Consider the following 26682-nt stretch of genomic DNA (forward strand, 5'->3'; position numbering starts at 1 on the left):
TATACAATCTCTATGTCAAAATTCATTGCAATTGGTTCATTATCATTGAATGCAGTTTTAGGGGGGTTTGTAATTGTACGGCACGAAGACCTCTCAAGGTGGTCCTAGATAAAAATTAAAATAGCGACGTTAGCGTTATCGAATATATTTAAAAAGTTGAAGAAGTCTAGGGTGTCAGTCTGCCTGATTTCATGTAATACAGTTTTAGGGGGTCTGTAATTATGGGGCCCGTAGACTCCCCAAGGTGGACCTTCATCAAAATGGAAATAGGGGCGTTAGGTTTCTCGATAAAATCACACAAGATTCGATCATTCACTATTCAGTTCCTTGTACAATTTTTCTATAGTGAACACGTCTGTGAACACGCAGACACACACAAACAATCACCAACTTTATTAGTATAGATATGATGGTTGTCATCAACAATTTAGATTGAAAATCTATTTGGCTACTGATACCAAAGATGTTGATAAATAGCACAATTTATTTTGTGGACGGTATTCTTTGTCCGTACGAAAGCTAATACTATGAAATATGTAAATGTTAGGCTGACGTCCTGCTGACAGTTCTACACCGATCCATACATTGATGAAGCGTCTGTTCAATTTATGATTTATTTCGTGCCAAATCCACACACCTGTGTCCAAAAAAGTAATTCTTTATAGGCAAATGATTCTTAGATGCACAAATGGTTCTCTGGAAACGCATTCTCAATCTTGCTGACAGGAACACAGAAAAAAAAGCGTCAGAATCGTGGATCGATTTCAGTCCGATCTTTTTATCTAATAATTCTCTAATGAATTTTGTAAAAAAATACTTTCTGCAGAAATGGCCCATTTGTAGACATTAGGAATTCAATTCCTCAGATACTGTAGGATTATATTATTATCATAAATGATTTTGCCCTATTTGAATAGATTTAAATATTTAGAAGAAATAGGAGCTTATAGAATTTATCACAAGCATTTACATTCTCATTATTCAACAACAGAAAATTAGACTTTAATAAACTATTTCTATATTTGACATATATATAACAATTATACTAACTTAAACAAACATGCTTTCTAATGATTGATTGAGTAAATAACATGGAAAAAAAAAGTTTTCCTCAATAAAATTCAAACTAACTGAAATATCCAAATGAAATTTGATTTGCTTATTGCTAATGCAGTTGAAAACTAAGCTTTAAAATGTCAATAACATTGTTAAAAAAACTTACAAATGTCTGGGTGTACACTCTATTTAAGTATGAATAATCAAAGATTCAGCATATTTCCCCCCTCAATAACATATGCATACTAAATTGATAATATTGCATTAATAAAACTGGAAACTTTCAAACTCATTTTCAAGTAGTTAGATATTGTTGCTGCCAATTTTCATTTCAATTGATTTTTTAAATCTCATTTTATGAGTCAGTGTATCAATGGGGTTATTTTGACCCCTACATATCCCAGTCCATAATTGACTTAAGAGTTGAATTTTCTTAAATGAAAGCTCATATATGAATTATTAAGACCTATTTTACTTTTAAAATGATATCTCCCATAGGAATCTTGAAAGATAATAATCAACCGATTTTTTATCGATAATGCAAAAATAGCCCTGCATACTAGAAATGATACAAACTATTACCAAAGCAAATTTTGTTTAAATGTAAGCTTCAAGCGCAGTAATAAAAAATCAATAAGTAGGTTATATCAAAAGGTTATTAATTGAGATTCTCTACCGGGAAATGTCATGACTTTGTGATGTCATTAGGGGGAAAAGTAACAGGATTCACGAAATCTACTTTAGTTTTTTTTTTCTTTTTTTTCTTTTTTTTTTTAAAGCCCAGATGGTCTAGTTAAAGAATAAGACATTATTTGCAATTTTCTGATATATATTTCTTAAGGAACAACTCTTTTATTTTCTCTTACTAAAGTTTACTACTTTTCCGGTAGCCGAGGAAGAGGATATCTTGTGATGGCCATAGCTTAAAAACTGATAGATATACGAGTTGTAGTCTATGACATTGAAAATAAAATAGCCTTTCTTATGAAAATAACTCTTACTATGATCATTTGGAATCATAAGGTAACCCATAGTCTGCTCGTTAACTAAGGGTTCATATCACCAATCGCGGCAATGTAGGACTGATCGGTAAATGATGTCTTGACTTTGTAACCTCATCATAGGAAAAGCAGCCTGATTTAAGAAGTCCACCTTAGTTTTTTGTTAACCAAAATGGTCTAGTTTAATCAAATAAAGTGACCTCGAGGGGACCTTTTTGGAATGCTCTAACCCACCCAACCCCCGCCATTGGAGTAATTCTGGTCACACGACAAACCCCTTGTATATCTGTATCAAGGGACAATTCATCATAGAAAACCTAGTTCTTCCTACCACTCAAGAGTCAGCCTTCTTGATTGTAAACACTTAATTAGTTGAAGCAATCTATTTATCCTATAATTAGTCCAACAACAAAGACCTTGTACATCTGTGTTAAGGGACAATCCATCCTAGAAAATCTAGTCCTTCCTACCACTCCAGACTCAGCCTTCTCAATTATAAACACTGAATTAGTTGAATCAACCTAGATATCCTATAATTAGTTCCACGATAAAGACCTTGTACATCAGTGTCAAGGGAGAATCCAGTACTTCCTACCAATTCAGACACGGCCTTCTCAATTATAAAAAATAAATAGTTAAATCAATCTAGATATCCTATAATTAGTCACAGGATGATGACCTTGCATATCAGTGTCAAGGGAAAATCCAGTCCTTCCTACCACTCCAGATTCAGCCTTCTGAATTATAACCCCTGAATTAGTTGAATCAATCAAGATACCGTATAATTAGTCACACAAAAACCTTATACATCTGTATCAATGGAAAACCTGTCAAAGAAAATCCAGTTTTTCCTAATACTCTAGAGAGAGCCTTATCAGTTATAAACACTTAATTATTTGAATCACTCTAGATATCTTATAATTTGTCTCACAACAACGACCTTGTACATCTGTGCCAAGGGACGAGCTATCAAAGAAAATCCAGTTCTACCTAACACTCTAGAAACAGCCTTCTCGATTGTAAACACTGAATTAGTTGAATCAATCTAGATATCGTATAATTAGCCTTACGACAAAGACTTTGTATATTAGTGTCAAGGGAAAATCCATCTCTTCCTGCAACTTCAGACTCCGCATTCTCGAATATAAACACTAAATTAGTTGGAACAATCTAGATATCCTATTATTGGTCCCAAGATAAAGACCTTGTACATCTATATCAATGGACAATCCATCATAGAAAATCCAGTTCTTCCTACCACTCCAGAGTCAACCTTCTTGATTATAAACAATGAATTAGTTTAATCAATCTAGATATCTTATAATTAATCCCACGACAAAGACCTTATAACTATGTGTAAAGGGACAATCCAATAATGAAAATTCAGTTCTTCCTAAAACTCCAGACTTCACCTTCTAAATTATAAACATTAAACTAGTTGAATTCATCTATATTTTCTATAAATAGTACTACAACAAAGATCTTGTGCATTAGCGTCAAGGGAAAATCCAGTTCTTCCTAATACTTCTCGATTATAAACACGGAATTTGCTGAATCAATCTACATATCCCGTAATTAGTACAACGGCAAAGACCTTGTACAGCTATGTAAAGGGACAATACATCATAGAGAATCCAGTCTTCCTACGACTCCAGACTCGTACTTCTCAATTATAAACACTGATTTAGTTGAATCAATCTAGATATCCTATAATTAGTCCCACAACAAAGACCTTGTATATAAGTGTCAAGGGAAAACTTAGTTCTTCCTGAAAATCCACACTAGCCTTCCTGATAATAAACAATGAATTAGTTGAATTAATCTATATATCCCATAATTACTCCTACGACAAAGACCTTGCACATATGTGTCAGGGGACAATCCATCATAGGAAATCCTGTTCTTCCTACCACTCAACACTCAGCCTTCTTATTTAAAAACATTGAAATAGTTTAATCAAACTAAATACCCTATAAATTGTCCTACGACAAAATCTTGTACATCAGTGTCAAGGGAGAACCATCATAAAAAATTCAGTTTTTCCTACCAGTCCACACTCAGCACTCTTATTTATAAACACTTAATTAGTTTACGTAATCTAGATATAATTCGTCCAATGACAAAGACCTTGTACATCTGTGTCAAGGGACAATCTATCATTGAAAATCCACAATAGACTTAGCCTTCTCGATTATAAACCCTGAATTAGTTGAATCAATATAGATATCCTATAATTAGTATCACGACAAAGACATTGTACATCTGTGTCAGAGACAATCCATCATAAAAAAATTCCATTCTTCCTACCACTCCAGACTCGGCTTTCTCGATGATAAAAACTGAATTAGTTGAATCGATCTAGATATCATATAATTACTCCCACGACAAATACTTTGTACATCTGTGTCAGGGACAATCCATCATAAAATAATTCCTTTCTTCCTACCACGCCAGACTCAGCCTTCTTATTTATAAAACACTGAATTAGTTGAATCAATCTAGATATCCTATAATTAGTTCCACGACAAAGACCTTGTACATCAGCGTCAAGGGACATTACATTTTAGAAAATCCAGTTCTTCCTACCACTCCAGATTCACCTTTCTTGATTACAATCACTGAAATAGTTTAATCAATCTAGACACCCTATAATTAAGCCTACGAAAAAGAACTTGTACATCAGTGTTAAGGGACAATCCATCATACAAAATCGAGTTCTTCCAACCACTCCAGACTCAGCCCTCCCGATTAAGAACACTGATTTAGTTGGATCGATCTACATATCCTATATTTGGCTCTGTGACAGAAAAGAATTCTTTCCTTTTCGATACAATTGGCCTTCTTATTTTCCAAAAGGAACTCATTTAATATATGTAGCTCTTTCCTTGTAAAAATCTATTTGGGGGCTCTAAGAAGATGATGGCATTTTAGAAGCAAAGCTTTTTACATTTACATAGACAGTCTTCTATAAATTTCCAACATAGGAACTATAAGGTTGGCATCCACTTATTCACATAACAAAGAGCTTGTACCACCTCATCAAAGAACATAGAATACTAGAAGCTCAAAACTATACATTTCTTTTATAATATTTCAGTTCATACTTTCTCTGGACATATTTTCAATTTGTTCTACAAAGCCCTCTACTATTCTGCTTTTTTTTTCTCTCTCTTGCATATCATTTCCGTAATGTTCAATGAGTTCATAAACTAGAAACTTGTTTACTTCCGACATTTCATCATCTTAAATTTTTCTGATCCTATCCAATGCAACGTCTTTCGCATCTCTTCCTAGCATCTTTCTCAGGTCTAGCAATAGTCTACCAAGCTCTCCCTACTTCTTGGGGATTTGTTTTATAATATTTCAAAATATTTGAAAAGCCTTACTACCTTTCTAACTCTTATTACTTCGAGATTTAGCGTTGGTTTCTTTTTAAGTTTCCCTTCTCTCAAAGCATTTACGTATTGTTCAATGAGTATAAATTATGACTAATTTTGCTTCTGACATTTCGTGTAGGATTTTTCTAATCCTAGCCAATGCAACGTCTTTAGAATCTCTTCCTATAATCTTTCTCAAGTCTAGCAATTGTGGATCAAGCTCTCCTTCCTTCTTTGGGTTTTGTGTTATGATATTTTCAAAATATTGATTAAGACTTTCTACCTTTCCCATTCTTATCACTTGGAGATTCAGCTTTTGTTTCTTTTCAAGTTTCTCTTCTCTCACAGAATTTTAGTATAGTTCGACGAGTACAAATCAGGCCTATTTTCTCTTCTGACTTTTCATATTGTAGGATTTTCCTTATCCGAGCTTAAGCAACGTCTTTAGCATCTCTTCCTATCATTTTTCTCAAGTCTAGCTCTTGTCCATCAACCTCTCCTTCCTTCTTTGGGTTTTGTTTTACATTTTCAAAATATTAGATGAGCCTTTGCCCCTTCCGCACTCTTATTACTTTACGATTTAGCTTCTGTTTGTTTTAAAGTTTCCCTTCTCTCAAACAGTTTTCATATTTTTCTATTGGATTATAAATTAAGCCTATTTTCTCTTCTGACATTTCATCGTGTAAGATTTTTTTAATCCTAGACAATGCAACGTTTACAGCATCTCTTCCTAGAATCTTACTCAGGTCTAACAATTCTCATCAAACTCTTATTCCTTCTTTGGGTTTTTTATGAAATTATTGGTTATGCCTTTCTACCTTTCCCAATCTTTATTATATAGCTAATTGTTTTGTCCTTTTTTCAAGTTTCCCTTCTCTCAAAGCATTTCCGTATTGTTCAAAGAGTTTATAAATTATGACTATTTACTCTTCTGACATTTCATCTTAAGGATTTTTCTAATCTTAGCCAATGCAACGTTTTTGGCATCTCTTCGTGGAATCTTTTTCAAGTCTAGCGATTGTTCATGAAGACCTTCTTCCTGCTCTTCATTTTCTCTTATCTTCAAAATATTGAATAAGTCTTTCTATCTTTCCAACTTTTATTACTTCGGGATTTAACTTCGGTTTCCTTTCAACTTTCCCTACTTTCAAAGCATTTTCATATTATTGAACGCGACCATAAACTAGACCTTTATTTCCTCTGACATTTCCTCTTTTAGGTTTTTTACAATCCTTGCCAATGCAACGCCTTTGGTATCTCTTCCTATCATCTTTCTCAAGTCTAGCAATTGTTCAACAAGCTCTTCTTCCTTCTTTAAAATTTGTTTTATAATATTTTCAAAATATTGGATAAGACTTTCTACCTTTCCCACTCTTATTACTTCGGGATTAAACTTCAGGTTCTTTTTAACTTTCCTTTCTCTCAAAGCATTTTCGTATTGTTCACAGGGTTTATAAGTGAAATCCTATTTTCTCTTCTGACATTTCGTCTTCTGGGATTGTTCTTATCCTTACCAAGGCAGTGTCTTTAGCATCCCTGCTAGGCATCTTTCTCAAGCGGAGAGATTGACTTTTAATATCGCTTTCCTCATTTCATCTCTTCACCACCTTTTGCTTCATAGTTCCTTCATAGTCATTTACAAGACCAGCAACAATTGAAATCACGCATACTGTACCTTATAAAGCATTAAGAAACCTTGCTCAATAAATCAGTCCTCCGCAGAAATATCACGGAACTAGTTAAAACCTTACTTTATACTTCCAATACCATTTTCCCTGTGTCTATTTTGTTTCTGAGGCATCGTTTCCTTGTAATTTTTACACACACAAACACAAACACACACACACACACACACACACACATATATATATATATATATATATATATATATATATATATATATATATATATGGCAATTGACTTAGTGGCATCAATGTGTTTCATACAGAAATCTTCGTATTCCCTCAGCTTCTTTAGGATTTCAGGTGTAAGCTTTTGGTTAAAGAAACGATGATTATTCCTTTTCTTCATATTTTATTCACTACAGCACTGTTTTAACAAAACTAAGTCTTTATCAAGTGTTTATTAGTTAACATAAGTTTACAATGCATTTATATATATATATATATATATATATATATATATATATATATATATATATATATATATATATATATATATATATATATATATATATATATACATCGGCACACAAGTAAGAGAGGATACATTTTGTGTATGATAATCTATGTATATTTAAAAAATATACGTATTCATAAACGTATATATAAACATAAATAACAACAGTGCAAACATAAACTGTATTTCTTTATAGCATCATCGTTTGCTAGCGAGAACGTTCTGGTTGGAGTGCAGAACAGGCAGTGGACGGACTTCTATGGTTTTACCCGATCACCGGAGAGCAGCGAATGGACAGCCGACAGCACAAGTGATAGCTGCGCTTATCTTAGTATAAGCGATGACTTCAAGCTAAAAGCTACACCTTGCAGCACATCTGTAAGGCTTCTGTGCATGAAACTACCTACAGGTAAACCTTGAAGCCTTTTCATAATAGCGGCATGACTAGGCCTATATCACTACAAATAATATACTTTTTCATCTTTCGAATGTTGACGTTGTATGAATGACTTCCATTGATTCGAAATAGAACAGACAGTAGTACCATGACAAGAAAAATAAAATAAAGAATAAAATCCAATATATCACAGCACTTCTAAGGTATGTTTCTGACCAAGAACTAAATCGAAAGAAAATTGCTCTTGTTCAACGAAAATAATTTTTATAATACATTTCTATTTTTCCCTATATGACAGGTCGAGTTTCCATCTATTCAAACGTTACAATATTACAATTTGTCTGTAATGAATAACAATTATGATGGATTTACACGGCTTGAGCCTTGAATAACTTGGACAATTTCTGGAGTGATCTTCAAAACTGTGAACATCAGGTCCCTTACAGATGAACGAAATTTTCAAAGTTCCACCTGTGCCCCTGGTAATCAAGTAGTTTAATCATAATCAGTTCTTTAATCCACTATTCTCCAAAGACAGATTCCATCATGCTTTACCTATTAAAGTAATGTAGTAAGAAGTGAAAGTATTTCAATGTGTATCTGGTAGTGTCATCTTTACTATTATCTATAATGAACACTTCCTGGAATACAGTCAGTCAATATATCGCGAACTCACATTGCAGGCTTCAATAGATCACATTATTTATAAAAAAGGGTAAAAGGTTATAAACATACACACATATAAATAATATATACTTTGTACATATATATGTATATATGGTATATGTATGCATGTATGTATGTATGAAAGCCAGTATGATTATTAGGTATACTACTACACTGGTAGCTTACCCAATGGCCAACACTATTCACACAAATGGTCTATAATGTGCCAATGGTTTGAGCTAAAGACATAAGGTATCAATTGGCAGAATTTGCCATAAATGGCCAATGCCACCCCTCCCATGGTAAGTACCAATAGCCCTTTTCATGCATATGGAATATGAGTGGAAGTGATTAAAAAAAAATATATGTAACACTATAGTCAATTTCTTTTAGCGATGCAGATTTGCACCGACTCGCAGCGGTGACCTTTTAGCTCGGAAAAGTTTCCTGATCGCTGATTGGTTGGACGAGATAATTCTAACCAATCAGCCATCAGGAAACTTTTCCAAGCTAAAAGGCCACCGCTGCGAGTCTGTGCAAATCTGCATCGCTAAAAGAAATGGACTATAGTAATGGATTCGCCTAAGGAGAAACAGTTGGATATTTTGCCACTTCGTGATTCAAAGATTGACAAGCAGTGTGTGCAGGACTGAGGAGATAGGATTGTTGTTTGTAACGAAACTGAAATGTGTATGACTATCAAAACTATGGTGTTTGTAATGTCATCGAGATTTTGAGGATGAGGGAAAAGTATGAAAGTTCGAGTAATCTACGAATAACATTGTGTGGGAAGGGGGAAAAAGTTTTAGCTGCAGTTGCCTATAGTCCAGGGAGAAATATTATGTTTAGGAGAGGCTGAATGTCCGCATGGCTGGTTTGAGATTAAACAGCAGTTATGCTGGGTGAATTAAATCTAAACATAAGAAACTGAAAGACGGTATAGTTGGAAGGTCTGGAGTTCCTGGAATGTCTTAGAAAAATCCCTTGATTGTTTGAAAAACATAATTTCTAAGGAAGATATATCACTTATGTATTGGTACAGAGCGGATAAGAAGAGCACGAGAACGAAAAGGATTACTGTAACGTCGAGAATACTTGTGGGGAAGTGTCAGAATGGGAATGAGAAAAGGTCTTTATGATGAATGTGAAGCAGGTGTTTCAATTTGTATACAGGAAAGTGACTGGTTTGGTGTACATATGGGTAGAAGAAAAGGGTGTGTTATGTCTCCAGGGTTTTCAATATCTTTAAGGAAGGAACTAGGAAAAAATTATTAAAACAAGTACATATTAGAACTTGCACATTTTGGGATAAGAATACAAGTTGTAAATGGGGTGAGGGAATGGGGATTTTTGCAGATGATACAGTAATATGTGAAGATAATGAACAGAAACATCAGAAATTAGCAAGAGAGTCTACAAGTGGGTGTAAGAAAATTAAGTTAAGAGGAAATTTAAGTGTAGGATATGAAAGTAAATGTAAACCTGGAAGATGGAGCAATGAATATTGATATGAATGATGGAAGAAAGGAAGTTTAATTTGTCAAGGTATTTGGCAATAGTACGTAATGATGGTTGGACGAGTGACAAATTAGGAGCAAGAACGGAAGCAGGAAGAGTGCAAAGCATTGAATTTTTTTTTAAGCGCTTATGGAAGGAAAGCGAGGAGGGGATTGTTGAGCCAACTCTCCTATCAGGAAGTGAGGTGTGGACGTTGAATGCCAATGAAAGATAAGAGAAAGATCTTATTGATATGAATTGTTTGCATACTATATGCGTCATAAGAAGAAATGAAAGGATGAGAAATGTTCAAGTGATGAAATGTTAGTGACTGTTCTTTGAAGGTCGTAGAAGCAACACAAATAAGGGGATTCGATATGCAGCTGATGAGCTTTATGTGTATGTGTCATGAAGAGACTAAAGCGTTTGTTACGGAAACAGCTAAATGTTGCAAAGTAATCACAATTGCACTGATATATATATATATATATATATATATATATATATATATATATATATATATATATATATATATATACATATATATATATATATATATATATATATATATATATATATATATATATATATATATATATATATATACTGTATATATATATTAAATAACAAGAATTAAACATCCCCAAGGCTCAATGGCCCGAGCATCAAAAACAAGTGTTTTACAATAAAAACCAATGAAGCAGAATATTTGTCCCTCCAAGTCAATTTGCCCACGGGGGAAAATGGCATGGGTTATAGCCGGTGATGCTCTCTCGGAAAGAGTTGCAGGCATTGGATATTTCTCCCAATTAGGCCATTTCTCCCCCCGCCCCATATATTAGCAAAAGCGCTTGACCATTCGGACGAGAAACAAGAAGTACACGGAGTCCTTACTTACAGGGGATGAGGGATTTAACCAACTGTTTCATAAACTTACATAAGACAACGTATCACTTAACACAGAACAGCTACAGCCAACTTACTTAGTCCTGGGCACGGTTAGTATTATTAATAGTATCATTACCTGCTAAGCTACATCCCTAGTTGGAAAAGCAGTATACTATATACCCAGCGAGGAAATGAAATAAGGGAACAAATAGAATAATGTACCTGAGTGTAGCCTAACCTGACCAACGACGTCCAAAAACCTTCAATAAATCATCTTTCAATTAGCTTAAGCGAATTAAGTTTAGCTTATTCGGACGGAAGTAGGAGTTCCAGATGTTTCGTTATGCTCAAGTCTTTAGTTTCCCGATAATCGAGTAATTGTTTTTTTTATGTTCAACTCAATTAACTTGGATGTTTGTTTCGTTGTGTTAAACACTATTTTATGATCTGGCGAGCATGAAGGTCATTTTGGCCAAGAGGAGGGATATCATGTTGGGTTAAAATATTTATTCTGTACCACATATTCCCCAAGGAAGATTTAGACGGAGGAAAGAACTCTCCTAACAGTAAACCAGTAGAAGGTATTTGTGTGTTAACTGAGATAATGTTGTATTGCATGAGCAGCAACAAAAATATATCATTTTCACAGTGATCGTGAAACTAATTATTTTATTGATGACAGCAAAACAGACAAACGAGACATTTCTCAAACAGACTCCTCCCAACTTCACTGACGCAGGATATAAGGGAAAATCTCGTCTACGCCTACAATCAAATATGAATGTATCTAAAATTCACGAGAATGTCCCGAAAGATCACTATCTTAAACCTTATCAATATCAATTCATTGAATGACTGTATTTGTTTAAGTTTGCTTCCTCTGGGAAGCACTAGTAACGTCTAGGAGAAACATCATTTAATAAAAATGAATAAAATTTCGAGGGTTATTTGATTATCATGACTGTTTGAATGACTAACATCTAACCCCTTATCATCCGTCAGGTTGCCTTCGATACAAACAAGTCGCAGAGGCTTCAGTTGAAGTAGCTCTTTGCAAGAAATTACCATGGGACCAAGGAGACGACCTATGCTGGGAAAATGGTGGCAGATTCTACACAGCCGACACCTCTAGCGAAATGACATCAATGGCGACCCACTGGGGCCAAAATGGTAAGGCGATATCAATTTTACGAATGGTTAGGATTACCAGGTTAGTGACGAAGCTTCCAAGTCATAATCTATAGAAAGGTGATTTATAACCTCTGATTCCTCTGTTGCTTCCTTGATATTCAATATCCATTCTTATCCTTTCCACATTTGTTTTTAAGAAGAGCTGTTTAAGAGCATTGGAGATTTCGCAATTTGGTATTCAAGGAAGCATTGACACAGGTCAAAATCATTTTTCAACATATTCCAGAAGAGTAAAATTGGTATGGGTTCAGTGATTTGAAGAAAACATATGAAGTCTTTTCGATAATAACATAAAGTCTCTGCCTTAAAATGATGTCCTGAGAAAACAAAGTTTAAATAGTTACAAGTTAATTCAGTCCATACAACGTCAGCCACCTTAGATTACACATATCTGCTATCATGGACCTAGATGATTTTACTGTTATGGTTAATAATATTTTTTTCGGGCATGTCATAGGAATAATATTCTTAATGGTGTTCATGCTACGTAAGCAACATATCTCGCTCTGTAAGAGGGTTTAAGCGTCGAAGTATACTCATTATAGCCCTAATCTGGAAAGAATTTTTAATCAAGCTTACAGTGTTTCCTATTCTTCTTCTTCTTCTTCTTCTTCTTCTTCTTCTTCTTCTTCTTCGAGAGAGAGAGAGAGAGAGAGAGAGAGAGAGAGAGAGAGAGAGAGAGAGAGAGAGTCCCAAGGATATACCCTTCTACTACAACACTTTTTCACTGATACATGTACTGTATATATATTTTTTCAATTCATTAACCAATTCTTGTATGTAAAGGACACTTTAAAGTAAATTTACCAAATGTTCGTGCGAATTCTCAAGGTAAATGTGTATCCTATAGAATCCCTACAATTTACCTTAAATGTTTAGAAACAAATCTACCGAAAACTCGGGCAATTTTTTTTTAATTGGACATACATGTCCATAAAATGTGGATCACTTACCATTACTAATGCCTACATTACATGGTTATCGGTCATAAATTTACTATTGTAAAATTCTTCCGTATTTTACTTTATTGGAAATTATTTTTAATAAAAATCTATTTCTCCATAAATTGTAGACGATGCACCACCAATTCTTGTTAATTTACTGTCACCTTTCTATAAATATCGTAAATGAGAAGTGCGGGAAAGGACCTCAAACAATTGAATAACTGGAGAGAGAGAGAGAGAGAGAGAGAGAGAGAGAGAGAGAGAGAGAGAGAGAGAGAGAGAGAGAGAGTTTCTTTGCATGTTTTAAATCTAATCAACAAGGAACTGTGTGTCAGTGTACAATGGAATAATGTTAATGTTGCTACAACTTGAAATAGCCTACGAATTAGCAGCAAATACTGGGTACTTTATAATATCATGAATAACATGTGTAATTGTGTTCCAAGCTCACATAACCTAAGAGTTATTTTCTACACAAATTAACAATTCTCGTATTTCTAACCTAATTTTCAGACGACAATTACATAGACAAACTGTGGGTTGGAGAAAGGGCTGGAAGGTGGACTGTGACGGGGCGCGAGACGGTGAATGCAGAATGGAAAGGCAGCGACAAGAAAACGGCGGACAAATGCGGATCCCTTGAAGGCGATGATTACCTTCTCCAGGAGAAAAACTGTGATGAGAATAGAAACGTTTTGTGCAAGAAACACGGTAAGTTCAGTGTATCAAAAGTATAGATTGTAAATCCATAGGTTATTCATAAAAAAAAATGGTTGAAAAGTATTTATCAATGCAATGGGGGATTATTGACGACAGGAAAGTCGATGGAAAGTTTTCACAAACCGAAAGTACTAATCAAGAAAGTCATTTAGCTCATACGAAAATGATTTCTCACGATTTATAGTAATCAAACCCGCCATAAGATTTAGAATTAATACTACTCGAAATAATAATAATAATAATAATAATAATAATAATAATGATGATGATGATGATGATGATGATGATTAATATTATAATGATGACGATGATTGTTATCAAAATGCTATTAATAATGATTACTATTATAATATTGAATGGTGACCACATAGACTTCAAGAGATACTGGATATATGCAATTGTTTTTTGTAGTAAATATCAATTTAATACGTAAAATTATGCACACAGAATCTGGGCATCACCCAAGACTTTTGACTTTAGTAAAAACGGAGAATTAATGAAGTGTTGCTTTATTTTTAATTTGATTTCATAACTTTTTTTTTAGCCTGACCTGATTTTCTTTCGTATACAATACGATATGGGTAATCTATTCATATACTAGAAGCAGAACATGGACTCCCCTTTCTTACTTAGTAATGCATATTATTTCTTATATTTAATTAATTCTGCTACTCTATTTCATCACTTCATGCTCCTTATGTTATCTTATTCATTACTCGTTTAGTTCGGCGTAGCTTTGCTTAGAAAGGGACTTTCCTCTATGCTAAGATTACACTGGTGGAAGGTCACAGGAGCCCCCCTTGTTATCGACGTATTTCCCGCTGACCTTTGGTGCATATATACTTTTGTAAGTTAGTGTGACTGCATTAACGTATAACAATGCAGTACGGGTGTTTTAACCACGCCAATTTGGTGATATTCAGACATCTAAAGCATTTTAACATTTCTTCATCAGGGGTAAATTAGTCACAAGCAATCTTGCTACAAACGTGAACACATACAGAACTAGAACGGACACTCGGTAGAACGCATACCTTTGCCTATATCATGTTGTATATCACGCGATAGACAATTGAATTGTGCACATTTTGGCACTAGTATCATGCATCTCAAATGAAAATTGGCCACGATATGGCAAAGACTTTTTTACCTTTTCGTGACATTGGCCTTGACGTTTGACCCAATCACTCACTCAATCTAATCAAATTGACCTTGGATCATGGCTAATTATCCCACTAAATTTCCTGTGATTCGGGCAAACAGTTTTAGAGTTATACGAATCACAAACACACAACCCAATGCATGCCAATCAAAACAACCTTGGCAACGAAGTTGGCGAAGGTAACAATGATAGAACTGTTTACTAATTCTTGAAAGATTGAGACCTCCCTGTATGACGTCATAAACATCAAATAAGCACCGTTTTCAAGTAATCCAAGACAGATGGTAGGGACGTGGGAGAACTGAGTACGCAATTCCAACTAAAAACAAGTGAGCAAGTCCTGAACGCGGACATGGTCCTCGTAGAGGACATACCTCCGCCAAGGTGACCTAGAGCGCCATATGTCCTAGAATCATGAATTGATGTGACTTCGACCTTCACATGACCTTGACCTTCACGTGACCTTTAAGTGACCTTGACCTTCACGTGACCTTGACCTTCACATGACCTTGGCTTCAAGTGACCTTGATCTTCAAATGTACTTGACCTTCACGTGACCTTGACCTTCAGGTGACCTTGACCTTCACGTGACCTTGACCTTCACGTGACCTTGACCTTCAAGTGACCTGCTTGACTTTTGACCTTCAAGTGATCTTTGTTCATTTGCCACTGATACTTAATATGACATTGATATAATGCACCAATATGACCTTGACCTTTGACCTTTATAAATTTGAACATCACCCATGGGTTGCGCCTGGACTAGGACTTCCCTGTTGGCTTATGCAAAAGTCAGTGCTTTATTTCTGTCTCTTGATATGGCCACTTATGTCATAGTGACACCAGTGACCCCTGTGACCTTGACCTTGGGGTGACCTTGACCAAAATTTAATCAGTTCTTCCATACACATTGGGGAACTACTTGGCCAAGTTTGAAGTGATTCCGTGTAGAAATGTGGCCTCTACGTTGTCCACAGACAGACAGACAAACAGAGAAACAAACAAACAAACAAACAAACCGAACCGAAAACATACCCTCCTGGCGGAGGTAAAAAAAAATAAATAAATAAATAAAACCCTTCCGCACTACATGATGAGTCCGAACTACAGTACAGTAAATACAATTTTTTAGACATCTTTTTTCCTTTTCGCAATACACACACTAAAGCAGGACCAATATGTTAAGTATTAATTTTTCAAAAGTTTTGGTGGCATATTTTTTTTTTATTCGGTATTTCACGATTTTTTTTTGACGTAGAGCCCAAATTCACTTTGCACAACCTATTTTCTTAATTTCGTCCGTTTTCAATGAAATAATACCGAGGAATTATACAATAAACTTTAAGCGTGGATAGAGTTCATCAAAACATTTCAAACGTAACTTCAGGAGTCCTAGCGGTGTTTAAAAAACAAATCTTTACTGCAGTACTGTATTCTTCACGCAAAAAATGACTGAGGTAATATTCCACATCAGCTTGGGACGAAGAAATGTGGTGTTTTGTTTATGTGGCAGTAGCTCTCAAAATTTATAAAATACATTTCGATAGTAACGTCTAGTGAATGCAACTGGTTCGCATACCAGCATTTCTCAATCATACTTAAAAAGCTTTTTGTTCAATGGATAAGTACTGTGTCCTCTTTGTAATGCAATACGGATTCTTTATTACACAAACATTTAATTCCATACCCCATAGGTCGTACAATTAAAGCATAAACTGAACAAACAAACAGAAAGTTGCAAATCATCATAATCCTGCGACTTGAGGCGAACGGAAGGATGGATCACAATCTTCTTTTGCATTTCAACTCCCAATTCTATCATAATTATTGTCAGTCATCAGGAGGCTTTAGAAGTGATATAAGTTTTGGGTATGTATTCCTAACAGACTCTGAAACTGTTACCCATAATGTAGAAATACAAAATAACCAAGTGCAATATTTTAACACTATTTCTGTTTTTCCAATATAGTAAGGGCTTCATGTAAAACAACTAACATTGGAACCTGAGATGGTCCAGCAACCAAAAATAAGGACAATAATACTATAATCAATTATGTAAACATAACTGAACATGGGAATGTTAAGTATCTCAACCCCTCATTCTGAGGTATCTATCTAACTGTTAAATAGATAATATTAGTCTTAAACCAGTGTTCATTTTCACCATACTTTGCATAAGACGGCAACACTATTTATCTTTACAGTTTGTGTATCTGGATATGAAATGATCCCTGGCATCGGATGTTCTACAAAAGTAGGACCATCACCATGGGACCAAGGTTCACAGTTCCCATGTACAGACAATGGGGGAGGAATATACGAACCAGCAGATAGTGATGAACTTGATATGTTGATTGAATACCTCAACAGTAAGTAGAACAAAATATAATGGAATATTAACATATGAGGAGAAATATTTGGCGTTTTGGAAGCATGAACAATTGAACAATTCTTATGACAAATACACCTTTCAAATTATAACGTTTTGTACCATATGTGAAAAATATTTCGAGTCAGGCATTAGCAAAGTAACCAGCATTTAAATTAGGCTAAGAACAGTAAATTTACCTTGTGTTCTGACCTCAAATGGTTGCATCCTGTGAGGATATACTCATTAAAATCCAAGAAATGAATATAGCTTCATATCCCTATTACATAGTCACTACACATTTCTACCTCAAAGATGGCCCTACTACACCTATCTCTATCACCAAGATGAAGTTACTATACACCTGTCTATCTCCAAGATAGAGCTACTATCTTTAACATTGCTATTAACCAATATGTTATATGGACACGTGTTCTGATTAGTTTCTGGTGATAAAGTCAGGATTTTCCTTCACTTTTTGTGTATCATTTAGCAAAACATCTCATCTTCTTTAAGAAAAAGCTGAAAGATAATTATCAAGAAATCACAATAATGGTAATATTTAATTACAGTTCAAAATATATCTTGGTAAATCTATTGTTCTTTAGGTTAGCAGATAATTTGTTGAATGTTCTTTGTTTGCATTTAAAGGTATACATCCCTTTATTCACTAACACGGTGTAAGTGTACGAGTGCAGGTACCAATTCAGCACCCGAACAAACTCATAGGAACGACAATAAACATTCATTCTTTTACACTACCTGAAAGATAAATTCTGGACTATTTTTCCGCAGCGGAAAGCAGCTCTTTCAATGAAGATATGTGGATAAAGGCCACTAATACGGACGCAAGCAACTGGCTTGGTAGTATCATCCCAACACTTAGTAGTACTAAGTGCGGATACCTAAGCAAAGACAACGACTTTCTTTTGAGAGACGAAGACTGCAGTCAACAGAAGGCAATACTCTGCAGGATCCCAAGGACTCCCATTCCATAAAAGGTAAAAGTGCCAGATGTGGATAAGAGATGAAAGTTGTATTTTCAGAAGCTAAGCGTCAGTCTTTTATTTCGTCATTCTTTTGATGGGTTCTCTTTTTGCTGTATTTGACTTAATAAGAAATGATTTAATCTTCTAATGAAAAATAAAGCAGTTACGAATGAGGGAAAGCATTTAGCTATTTGAAATATATGTGGCTATTAAATGTTATGTTGACGACTCTCTCGCTCTCCTTAAATTCCAGCCACTCAGTCATTAGTACATTTATTGTGAACGTGGCCATCAGTACAATCTACAGCAGTAATACTTCAAATTTACTTCTAGACCATTGAAGTTTCTCTAGTTTCACAACGGCAATTAGAATATCTTATGAAATTCTGACTCACAACCTTGTAATTAATGAACCTTGGCATGGAAGGAATAGAAGATTGTATATAGAATTGTATAATGTAGAAATTCTAGCTCTTGCTCTTTTAGTTGTTACCATGAACAATATGTATCCAAACAATATACTGTGAACATTAATTGTTCATGAAATACAACCAGTGATAATTAATGGAAAAATTCGTATTCTAACGCTTTAATACAAAGACCGAATATTTGGATAATTTACATGATCTTGCACTGTCTTAGGTTAGAGTGTTCTTGCTAGTGGGTACACTCAGACATACTATTCTATTTGTTTCCTTATTCATTTTCCTCACTGGGATAATCTTCCCTATCGGAGCCCTAGGGCTTATAGCATCTTGCTTTTCCAACCAGGGTTGTAGCTCAGCAAGTGATGATGATGATAATAATAATAATAATAATAATAATAATAATAATAATAATACAATATAAAATGGAATATATCCATCAGGAGGATAACTTAGTATAAACAAACGTAGAGCATAAACACACAAGTTAAGAAGAATAACAACCAAGTTGCAATGAAGTTTGGAAGTCAAATCATTACAATGCACAAAATGAACAAGTGTCATCGTCTAAGACAATTAACAAAGCTCCTTTCTTTGGCGCAACAGAGGAATCAAGCGAGGGGAGCCCCCTATTTCTCCTCGCATATTGCATGTCACATCAGGACAGAGGATTTGAAATATACATTCAGTTAAATTCAGACTAATTTCTGGAAGACAGTTATATATATGAGATAAAGTTACACCATCTTGCGTTTGATAACATGTATTCCGCATCCTACGAGAATATCGCTTCAGTGTTGAATAAGGAGTCATTGCATTGATTGTCACAGTATGACAATGAAACAATCTCCAATAGATTTAGTAGATTTGAGAACAAAGCCATCAGAAGGATATTGGGAGTTAAATAACAGGAAAGGATTAGAAATGAGACTATATGAGATTACTCGAATGCCATATGTGGACGAGATCATGATGAGGGGTAGATGGTGGGCATGCTCTTCGCACTCCCCAAGAGAGAATACTTCACCAAACGTTCAGCTGTGCTCCACAAGGCACTAGAAGAGTTGGAAGACCCAGGCCTACATGGCTGAGAACTAGAAACCGCGAAGTAGGAGATGATGAATGGAGAAGTATTGATTTAAAAGCTCAAGATAGAGACGACTGGCGAAATCTAACCGAGGCACTTTGCGTCAATAGGCGTAGAAGGAGATGATGATGATGATGACGACATTGATTGTTGCCACATTGAATCACCCTGCAACTGCCAAGAACTGGTTTCCGTCGATACCGACGCAGAGAGGACAGCAAATGCTTTAATGGTGGGAAAGATGTCGACATTCTATGGTTAACCCATGACATTGCAAAGATTACGACAAGATTCTTCCTTCTTGCTCATTTCTGGTATCTGTTGGTGAGGCGCTGTAGATCATTCCACCCAGTAAAGCTACCGTGACGTCACACGTCGTTGTAATGACGATCAGGTGTGCTTTTGTAGGGGTGCATTATTTGGTCCTATTAAAACCCCAAATGTTATTGGGATAGTCCTCTATTATTATGCTGTCGAAGATTCTAACAACCAGCACATACTAGATATCTTCCATATCAATTAAAATGAGACATTAAGAATACCGGTATGAATTTATATACAATTTGTCCTAAAAAGCAAATCTGTTTCTTGTAGACCCACACAAACTGATTTCTTTGAGTCTTAATAACGACACTTGCGTCATACTTTCTCACACATTATAACAGTGCTATAGATTAAAAAGTAAACAAACACGTTAAATAGGGAAATTTCAGAGAAAAGAAAGTAGGGAATTAACAAAATGGTACAAAAAAGGTCCCATTTTACAACAGTATCACCTCATCTTTAACTACCTAATCCCTTTTCTTATTCACATGCCATTTCAGTCAACTAATAATTTTACCTTTGCTACTACTCTCTATCCCTCTCTTTTTCCACATTTTCAGACAATCTCTTTTTCTTTTCACTATCCAATGGAATGTCCTAAATACTAGGAATGTGTCCCTCAAATTCGGAGTTCACTGCACATTATGTAAGATGAGGGGGAGAAGGGTGGGATCTTGCAGGGACATAAAGTGAGAAAGAGAAGGAAACAATTTGTGCTTAAAAGGCAAATGAAAAGAGGTAGACTGAAAAGACGGGGAAAAGGACAAAATATCAAAATTACAAAACCAATGAAAAGAAAAAAAAAACGGCTCTGAATAGATATAAAAATGCCATAAGTAGAATTTTGACAAACAAATAATATAAACACATATTTGAGCTCCTGGTATTACAAATGTACATTTACAACTATTTTCCATGAAAAAAAAAATTGATGAATCTTTCCCACCGTCATCAAGAGGTTGGTTGCCTGAAGAGCCTTCTCCAATACGTTCTATCAGAGGCATCCCCTATTATTATTATTATTATTATTATTATTATTATTATTATTATTATTATTATTATTATTATTATTATTATTATCATCATCATCTAGGCTACAACTCTACTTAGAAAAGCAGGATGCTATAAGCCCAAGGGATCCAACAAGGAAAAATAGCCCAGTGAAGGAAGGAAATAAGTTGGAATTTTTGAAGTTCCACCGTTTTAACTACTTGACTACGAATATCATTCCACAACTTGGCTACAGCAGGAATAAAACTTCTAGAATGCTGTGTAGTATTGAGCCTCAAGATGAAGGCGTGACTATTAGAATTAACTGCATAGCTGGTCTTACGAACCGGATGGTATTGTCCGGGAACATGTGAATGCAATGGATGGTCAGAATTATGAAAAATCTTATGCAACATGCATCACTACCTAATTGAATGAACGACGGTGCCAGAGATTAATATCTAGATTAGGAATAAGAAATTGAATAGACCGTAAGTTCCTGCCCAACCAATTAAGATGAGATTCAGCAGCTGAAGACCAGACTAGAGAGCAATACTCGAAACAACGTAGAAACGTCTTTTCTCCATATCATCCTTCAACTTATCTCGCCATCTAATTCTCTGCCACCCAAGCCCTCCTCACTGCCTCCCCACCATTCATCCTCAACACGTGCCCACACCATCTCAGTCATGACACTTATCACCTCTGCAATCTTCACTATGCCTGCCATTCTTCTTATTTCATCATGTAACAACGCACAACAGCACTATAATTGATACATAATTTACTTAAAAGAAATAAATATGACCTTCAAACCCTCTTTCAGAATGAATGCATTCCTGCAACCAGACATCCACCGAAGGAAGCAAACCAAACACTTCAAAGGCTGCCAATGTTTCCGCATCTCAACCTTTCATGGAGACCATTTTACCATTTACATTTATGTGGTTACTTGGATAAACATTTGAACTATAGCTTGTCAAACATAAAGCCTTTCTGTCCTCACTGCAAATCACTGTAACCACTTCAAAATATGAACGTTCAAATAGATTGTTGATTAAAACTGATCTTATTTTTTATCAATATATATATATATATATATATATATATATATATATATATATATATATATATATATATATATATATATATATATATATATATATTATACAAAATATGAACGTTCAAATAGATTGTTGATTAAAACTGATCTTATTTTTTTCTCAATATATATATGTGTATATATATATATATACATATATATATATATATATATATATATATATATATATATATACATATATATATATATATATATATATATATATATATATATATGTATATATATATATATATATATATATATATATATTATACAAAATATGAACGTTCAAATAGATTGTTGATTAAAACTGATCTTATTTTTTCTCAATATATATATATATATATATATATATATATATATATATATATATATATATATATATATATATATATGATATATATACACACATATATGATATATATACAAAATATAAACGTTCAAATAGATTGTTGATTAAAACTGATCTTATTTTTTCTCAATATATATATATATATATATATATATATATATACATATATATATATATATATATATATATATACATATATATATATATATATAGAAGAGAAGCTTGACCGACTAGTGACAGAATTTGGAAGGGTGTGTGAGAGAAGGAAGTTGAGAGTTAATGTGGGTAAGAGTAAGGTTATGAGATGTACGAGAAGGGAAGGTGGTGCGAGGTTGAATATCATGTTGAATGGAGAGTTACTTGAGGAGGTGGATCAGTTTAAGTACTTGGGGTCTGTTGTTGCAGCAAATGGTGGAGTGGAAGCAGATGTACGTCAGAGAGTGAATGAAGGTTGCAAAGTGTTGGGGGCAGTTAAAGGAGTAGTAAAAAATAGAGGGTTGGGCATGAATGTAAAGAGAGTTCTATATGAGAAAGTGATTGTACCAACTGTGATGTATGGATCGGAGTTGTGGGGAATGAAAGTGATGGAGAGACAGAAATTGAATGTGTTTGAGATGAAGTGTCTAAGGAGTATGGCTGGTGTATCTCGAGTAGATAGGGTTAGGAACGAAGTGGTGAGGGTGAGAACGGGTGTAAGAAATGAGTTAGCGGCTAGAGTGGATATGAATGTGTTGAGGTGGTTTGGCCATGTTGAGAGAATGGAAAATGGCTGTCTGCTAAAGAAGGTGATGAATGCAAGAGTTGATGGGAGAAGTACAAGAGGAAGGCCAAGGTTTGGGTGGATGGATGGTGTGAAGAAAGCTCTGGGTGATAGGAGGATAGATGTGAGAGAGGCAAGAGAGCGTGCTAGAAATAGGAATGAATGGCGAGCGATTGTGACGCAGTCCCAGTAGGCCCTGCTGCTTCCTCCGGTGCCTTAGATGACCGCGGAGGTAGCAGCAGTAGGGGAATCAGCATTATGAAGCTTCATCTATGGTGGATAATGTGGGAGGTAGGGCTGTGGCACCCTAGCAGTACCAGCTGAACTCGGCTGAGTCCCTGGTTAGGCTGGAGGAACGTAGAGAGTAGAGGTCCCCTTTTTGTTTTGTCTTCTTTGTTGATGTCGGCTACCCCCCAAAATTGGGGGAAGTGCCTTTGGTATATGGATATATATATATATATATATATATATATATATATATATATATATATATATATATATATATACACATATATGATATGTATACAAAATATGAACGTTCAAATAGATTGTTGATTAAAACTGATCTTATTTTTTTCTCAATATATATACACAGTATATATATATGGTATATATACACGCATTTATGATAAAATATATATATATATATATATATATATATATATATATATATATGTAAATATATATATACATATATGATATATATATACACATATATGTGTGTGTAGTATATAATCACCATGACCTATCAATTAAATTATTATAGCACTCAACCAATGTTTTCTTTTGCCTTAAGTGTAAAGAAATTTTAAAGCAAAGCAGAGTCTTTTGGGACCCTCCAGTTGAGGAAAAGAATTATAAAAACTATTAGCTGCATGTGAAATATAATTATGGCAAAAGCTCGTTTTAAACTTTTGAGATTTAAGATGGACAATTTATGAGGTCGTCTTTTCAATCCTTAGTTTTTGTTGTCGTCCGGTAATACTCAGACTTTCGATTAATGAAAATGAAGTCTGATTTGGAATTTTGTTGTTTACCTCCAAATATGAGTATGTAGATTTTGTATATCCCGTTTCAAGCTAACCGTTCCTGTATGCTTAATTTTAGCTAAAGTCTTGGATTTTTCTTGAGGGTTTCAACTCTGCTAACGTCTTAATTATTCGTCTTACCTACCATGTCTTCATTAGGATCCAGAATTTTTCTCAGGACCCTGGGTTTCATTTGCATTTTCAAGATTCGCTAGTTTCACAACATATTAAACTCTGGCATGTCTGCCTTTCTAAAATAACCTACCCCAGTAGATCTAACTAATACAACAATATATATTAATAGAATCTTAAGATTGGCTCGAGTGGTTTCTTATCATATGGCCTCTTTTAAAGGATAATGATGTTTGAATACACCATTGAAAATAAAAAAGAAAGGAAGACGAACTAAAGGCAGAATATCACCAAAGAGTGACAGTAGCGGATCCAGGGAGGGGGGGTCGCCACCCCCTTTTTTAAGAAAAAATGTATGAGTGTTAAACTTAAGGTTTTCAAAAAAAAAAAGTTTGTTAAACTTTGAGTTTTCGAAAAAAAAGTTTGACTGTTTAACTTAGGATTTTCAAGAAAATAGTTTGACAAACTCAGCATATGGGTGGATAAATATATATTTTGTCAGTTATCTTTATTTCTAGGTTTTTTCTTTATTTTGTCATTTCACTTTTTAAAATTTTTATCCTCTTGTTCCTCTTGCTCCAAAGTTAAAAAACTACTTGTGATTAAACATTTGAAAATAAAAATATGATAATCAATAGCAGTGGCGTCAAAATCATTCTAATTACAAATATAAACTCTTAAATCCTTCAATGGACGAGTGGTTTAAATTGATTTTCTTTGTGTATTACTCTCATGCATAGCTGTTTTCGAAACAGGAACTTCCCCTTATGTCTTTATTCAAAAGTTAGATTCAATTCGAAATCATAAACTATTTGTGGACGAATGCATGAAAGTCACGTGAGTTAGTGATATCATAAATAGACCTTTGTTAAAAATGGTCTTAATCGTACATCATGCACAATAGACACAGTAAGTGGGAGTCATCTCATCTCAATTCTCTTTATCTATTAGGCAGAATGAATATATATATATATATATATATATATATATATATATATATATATATATATACATATATATATATATACATATATATATATATACGTATATATATATATATGTATATATATATGCATATATATACATATATATACATATATATATATATATATATATATATATATATATATATATATATATATATATATATGCACACACGAGGACACTTAAAAACTTTCTTGGAAAACCTTGAATAATCGCAAACTGTCGGTTAAATTTGAGACAAACTGTGTGTTCACGAATCCTTCATCCTTGCTCGTGTTGGAACCAGTGCAAAGTTTAATTCGTTATCGCTAACATATTCAAAATACATTGACAGTAACCCTTACTTAGAGCATATGGAGTGTTCCAAATTTCAGTGGAGAACCAACGTTAAATTCCTAACAAAACTTGACTGGGAAAGTAAGCAGATAATTGAGGCTTTAAACATTGTTTATAGAAACAATGGCCCTAAAAAGAGAGCGGTTTATAAAGGATTAAGCGATTCCGAGAGAGTCGAATCGAGTGTGAAGATGATCATCGAAGTGGATGACCTTCCACATCAATAACCGAAGAGTAGCTGCTGTTAGGCCTCTTTTGCGAGAAGATCGAAAATTACCATTGATTACACAGCTAATGCAATTGGCATTTCACGTGGATCAGCAAATTCTATTCTGGTAGATAACTTGGAATCAAACAAGCCGTCAGCAAGATGGGTGCCCAAAGCGTTGAAGCAAGAACAGACGGATCGGAGGGCAAATCTTTCTGTAAGCATTTTGAATCGATTTGAAACAAACGAAGATGAATTTCTCACCAAGATTATAACTGGTGATGAAATATGGATTTATTTTTTTTATCCAGAGAACAAAATACACTCGAAAGAGTGGCCCAAAGAAATTTAAGGGGAACCGATCTACTAAGAAATGAATGGTCAAAGTGTTTTAGGATTCTCAGGGCATAACCTTAGTCGACTTCCTTAAAGAACGCAAAACAGTTACATCGGTTTATTGCGAGTGTTCTAAGGATAGTGAATAAAGCTCTGGTCGAAAAAAGGCCCGGTAAACTTCATAGGGGCATTCTTTTTCCCGAGCCCATTCGTCAGTATTGAC

General features: G+C 34.5%; 1 protein-coding gene and 1 long non-coding RNA gene across 2 annotated transcripts in view; one reads left to right on the forward strand and one right to left on the reverse strand.

The window, feature by feature from the left end:
* Positions 1 to 22233, forward strand: part of LOC137622232 (mucin-22-like) — a 29852-nt gene extending 7619 nt beyond the window's left edge. The window contains exons 3-8 of the mRNA XM_068352730.1: positions 7770 to 7982; positions 12024 to 12191; positions 13670 to 13867; positions 17243 to 17407; positions 18202 to 18407; positions 22048 to 22233. Coding sequence (XP_068208831.1) covers positions 7770 to 7982; positions 12024 to 12191; positions 13670 to 13867; positions 17243 to 17407; positions 18202 to 18404 — 947 coding nt within the window. The 3' untranslated portion in view covers positions 18405 to 18407; positions 22048 to 22233. The remainder of the gene's footprint in view (positions 1 to 7769; positions 7983 to 12023; positions 12192 to 13669; positions 13868 to 17242; positions 17408 to 18201; positions 18408 to 22047) is intronic.
* The window catches only part of LOC137627730 (uncharacterized), a 281697-nt gene that overhangs the window by 34270 nt on the left and 220745 nt on the right, over positions 1 to 26682 (reverse strand). The gene's annotated exons all lie outside the window — the stretch shown is intronic.

Source organism: Palaemon carinicauda, chromosome 2 (assembly GCF_036898095.1).
Source record: "Palaemon carinicauda isolate YSFRI2023 chromosome 2, ASM3689809v2, whole genome shotgun sequence".
NCBI classification, from domain to species: Eukaryota; Metazoa; Arthropoda; class Malacostraca; order Decapoda; family Palaemonidae; genus Palaemon; species Palaemon carinicauda.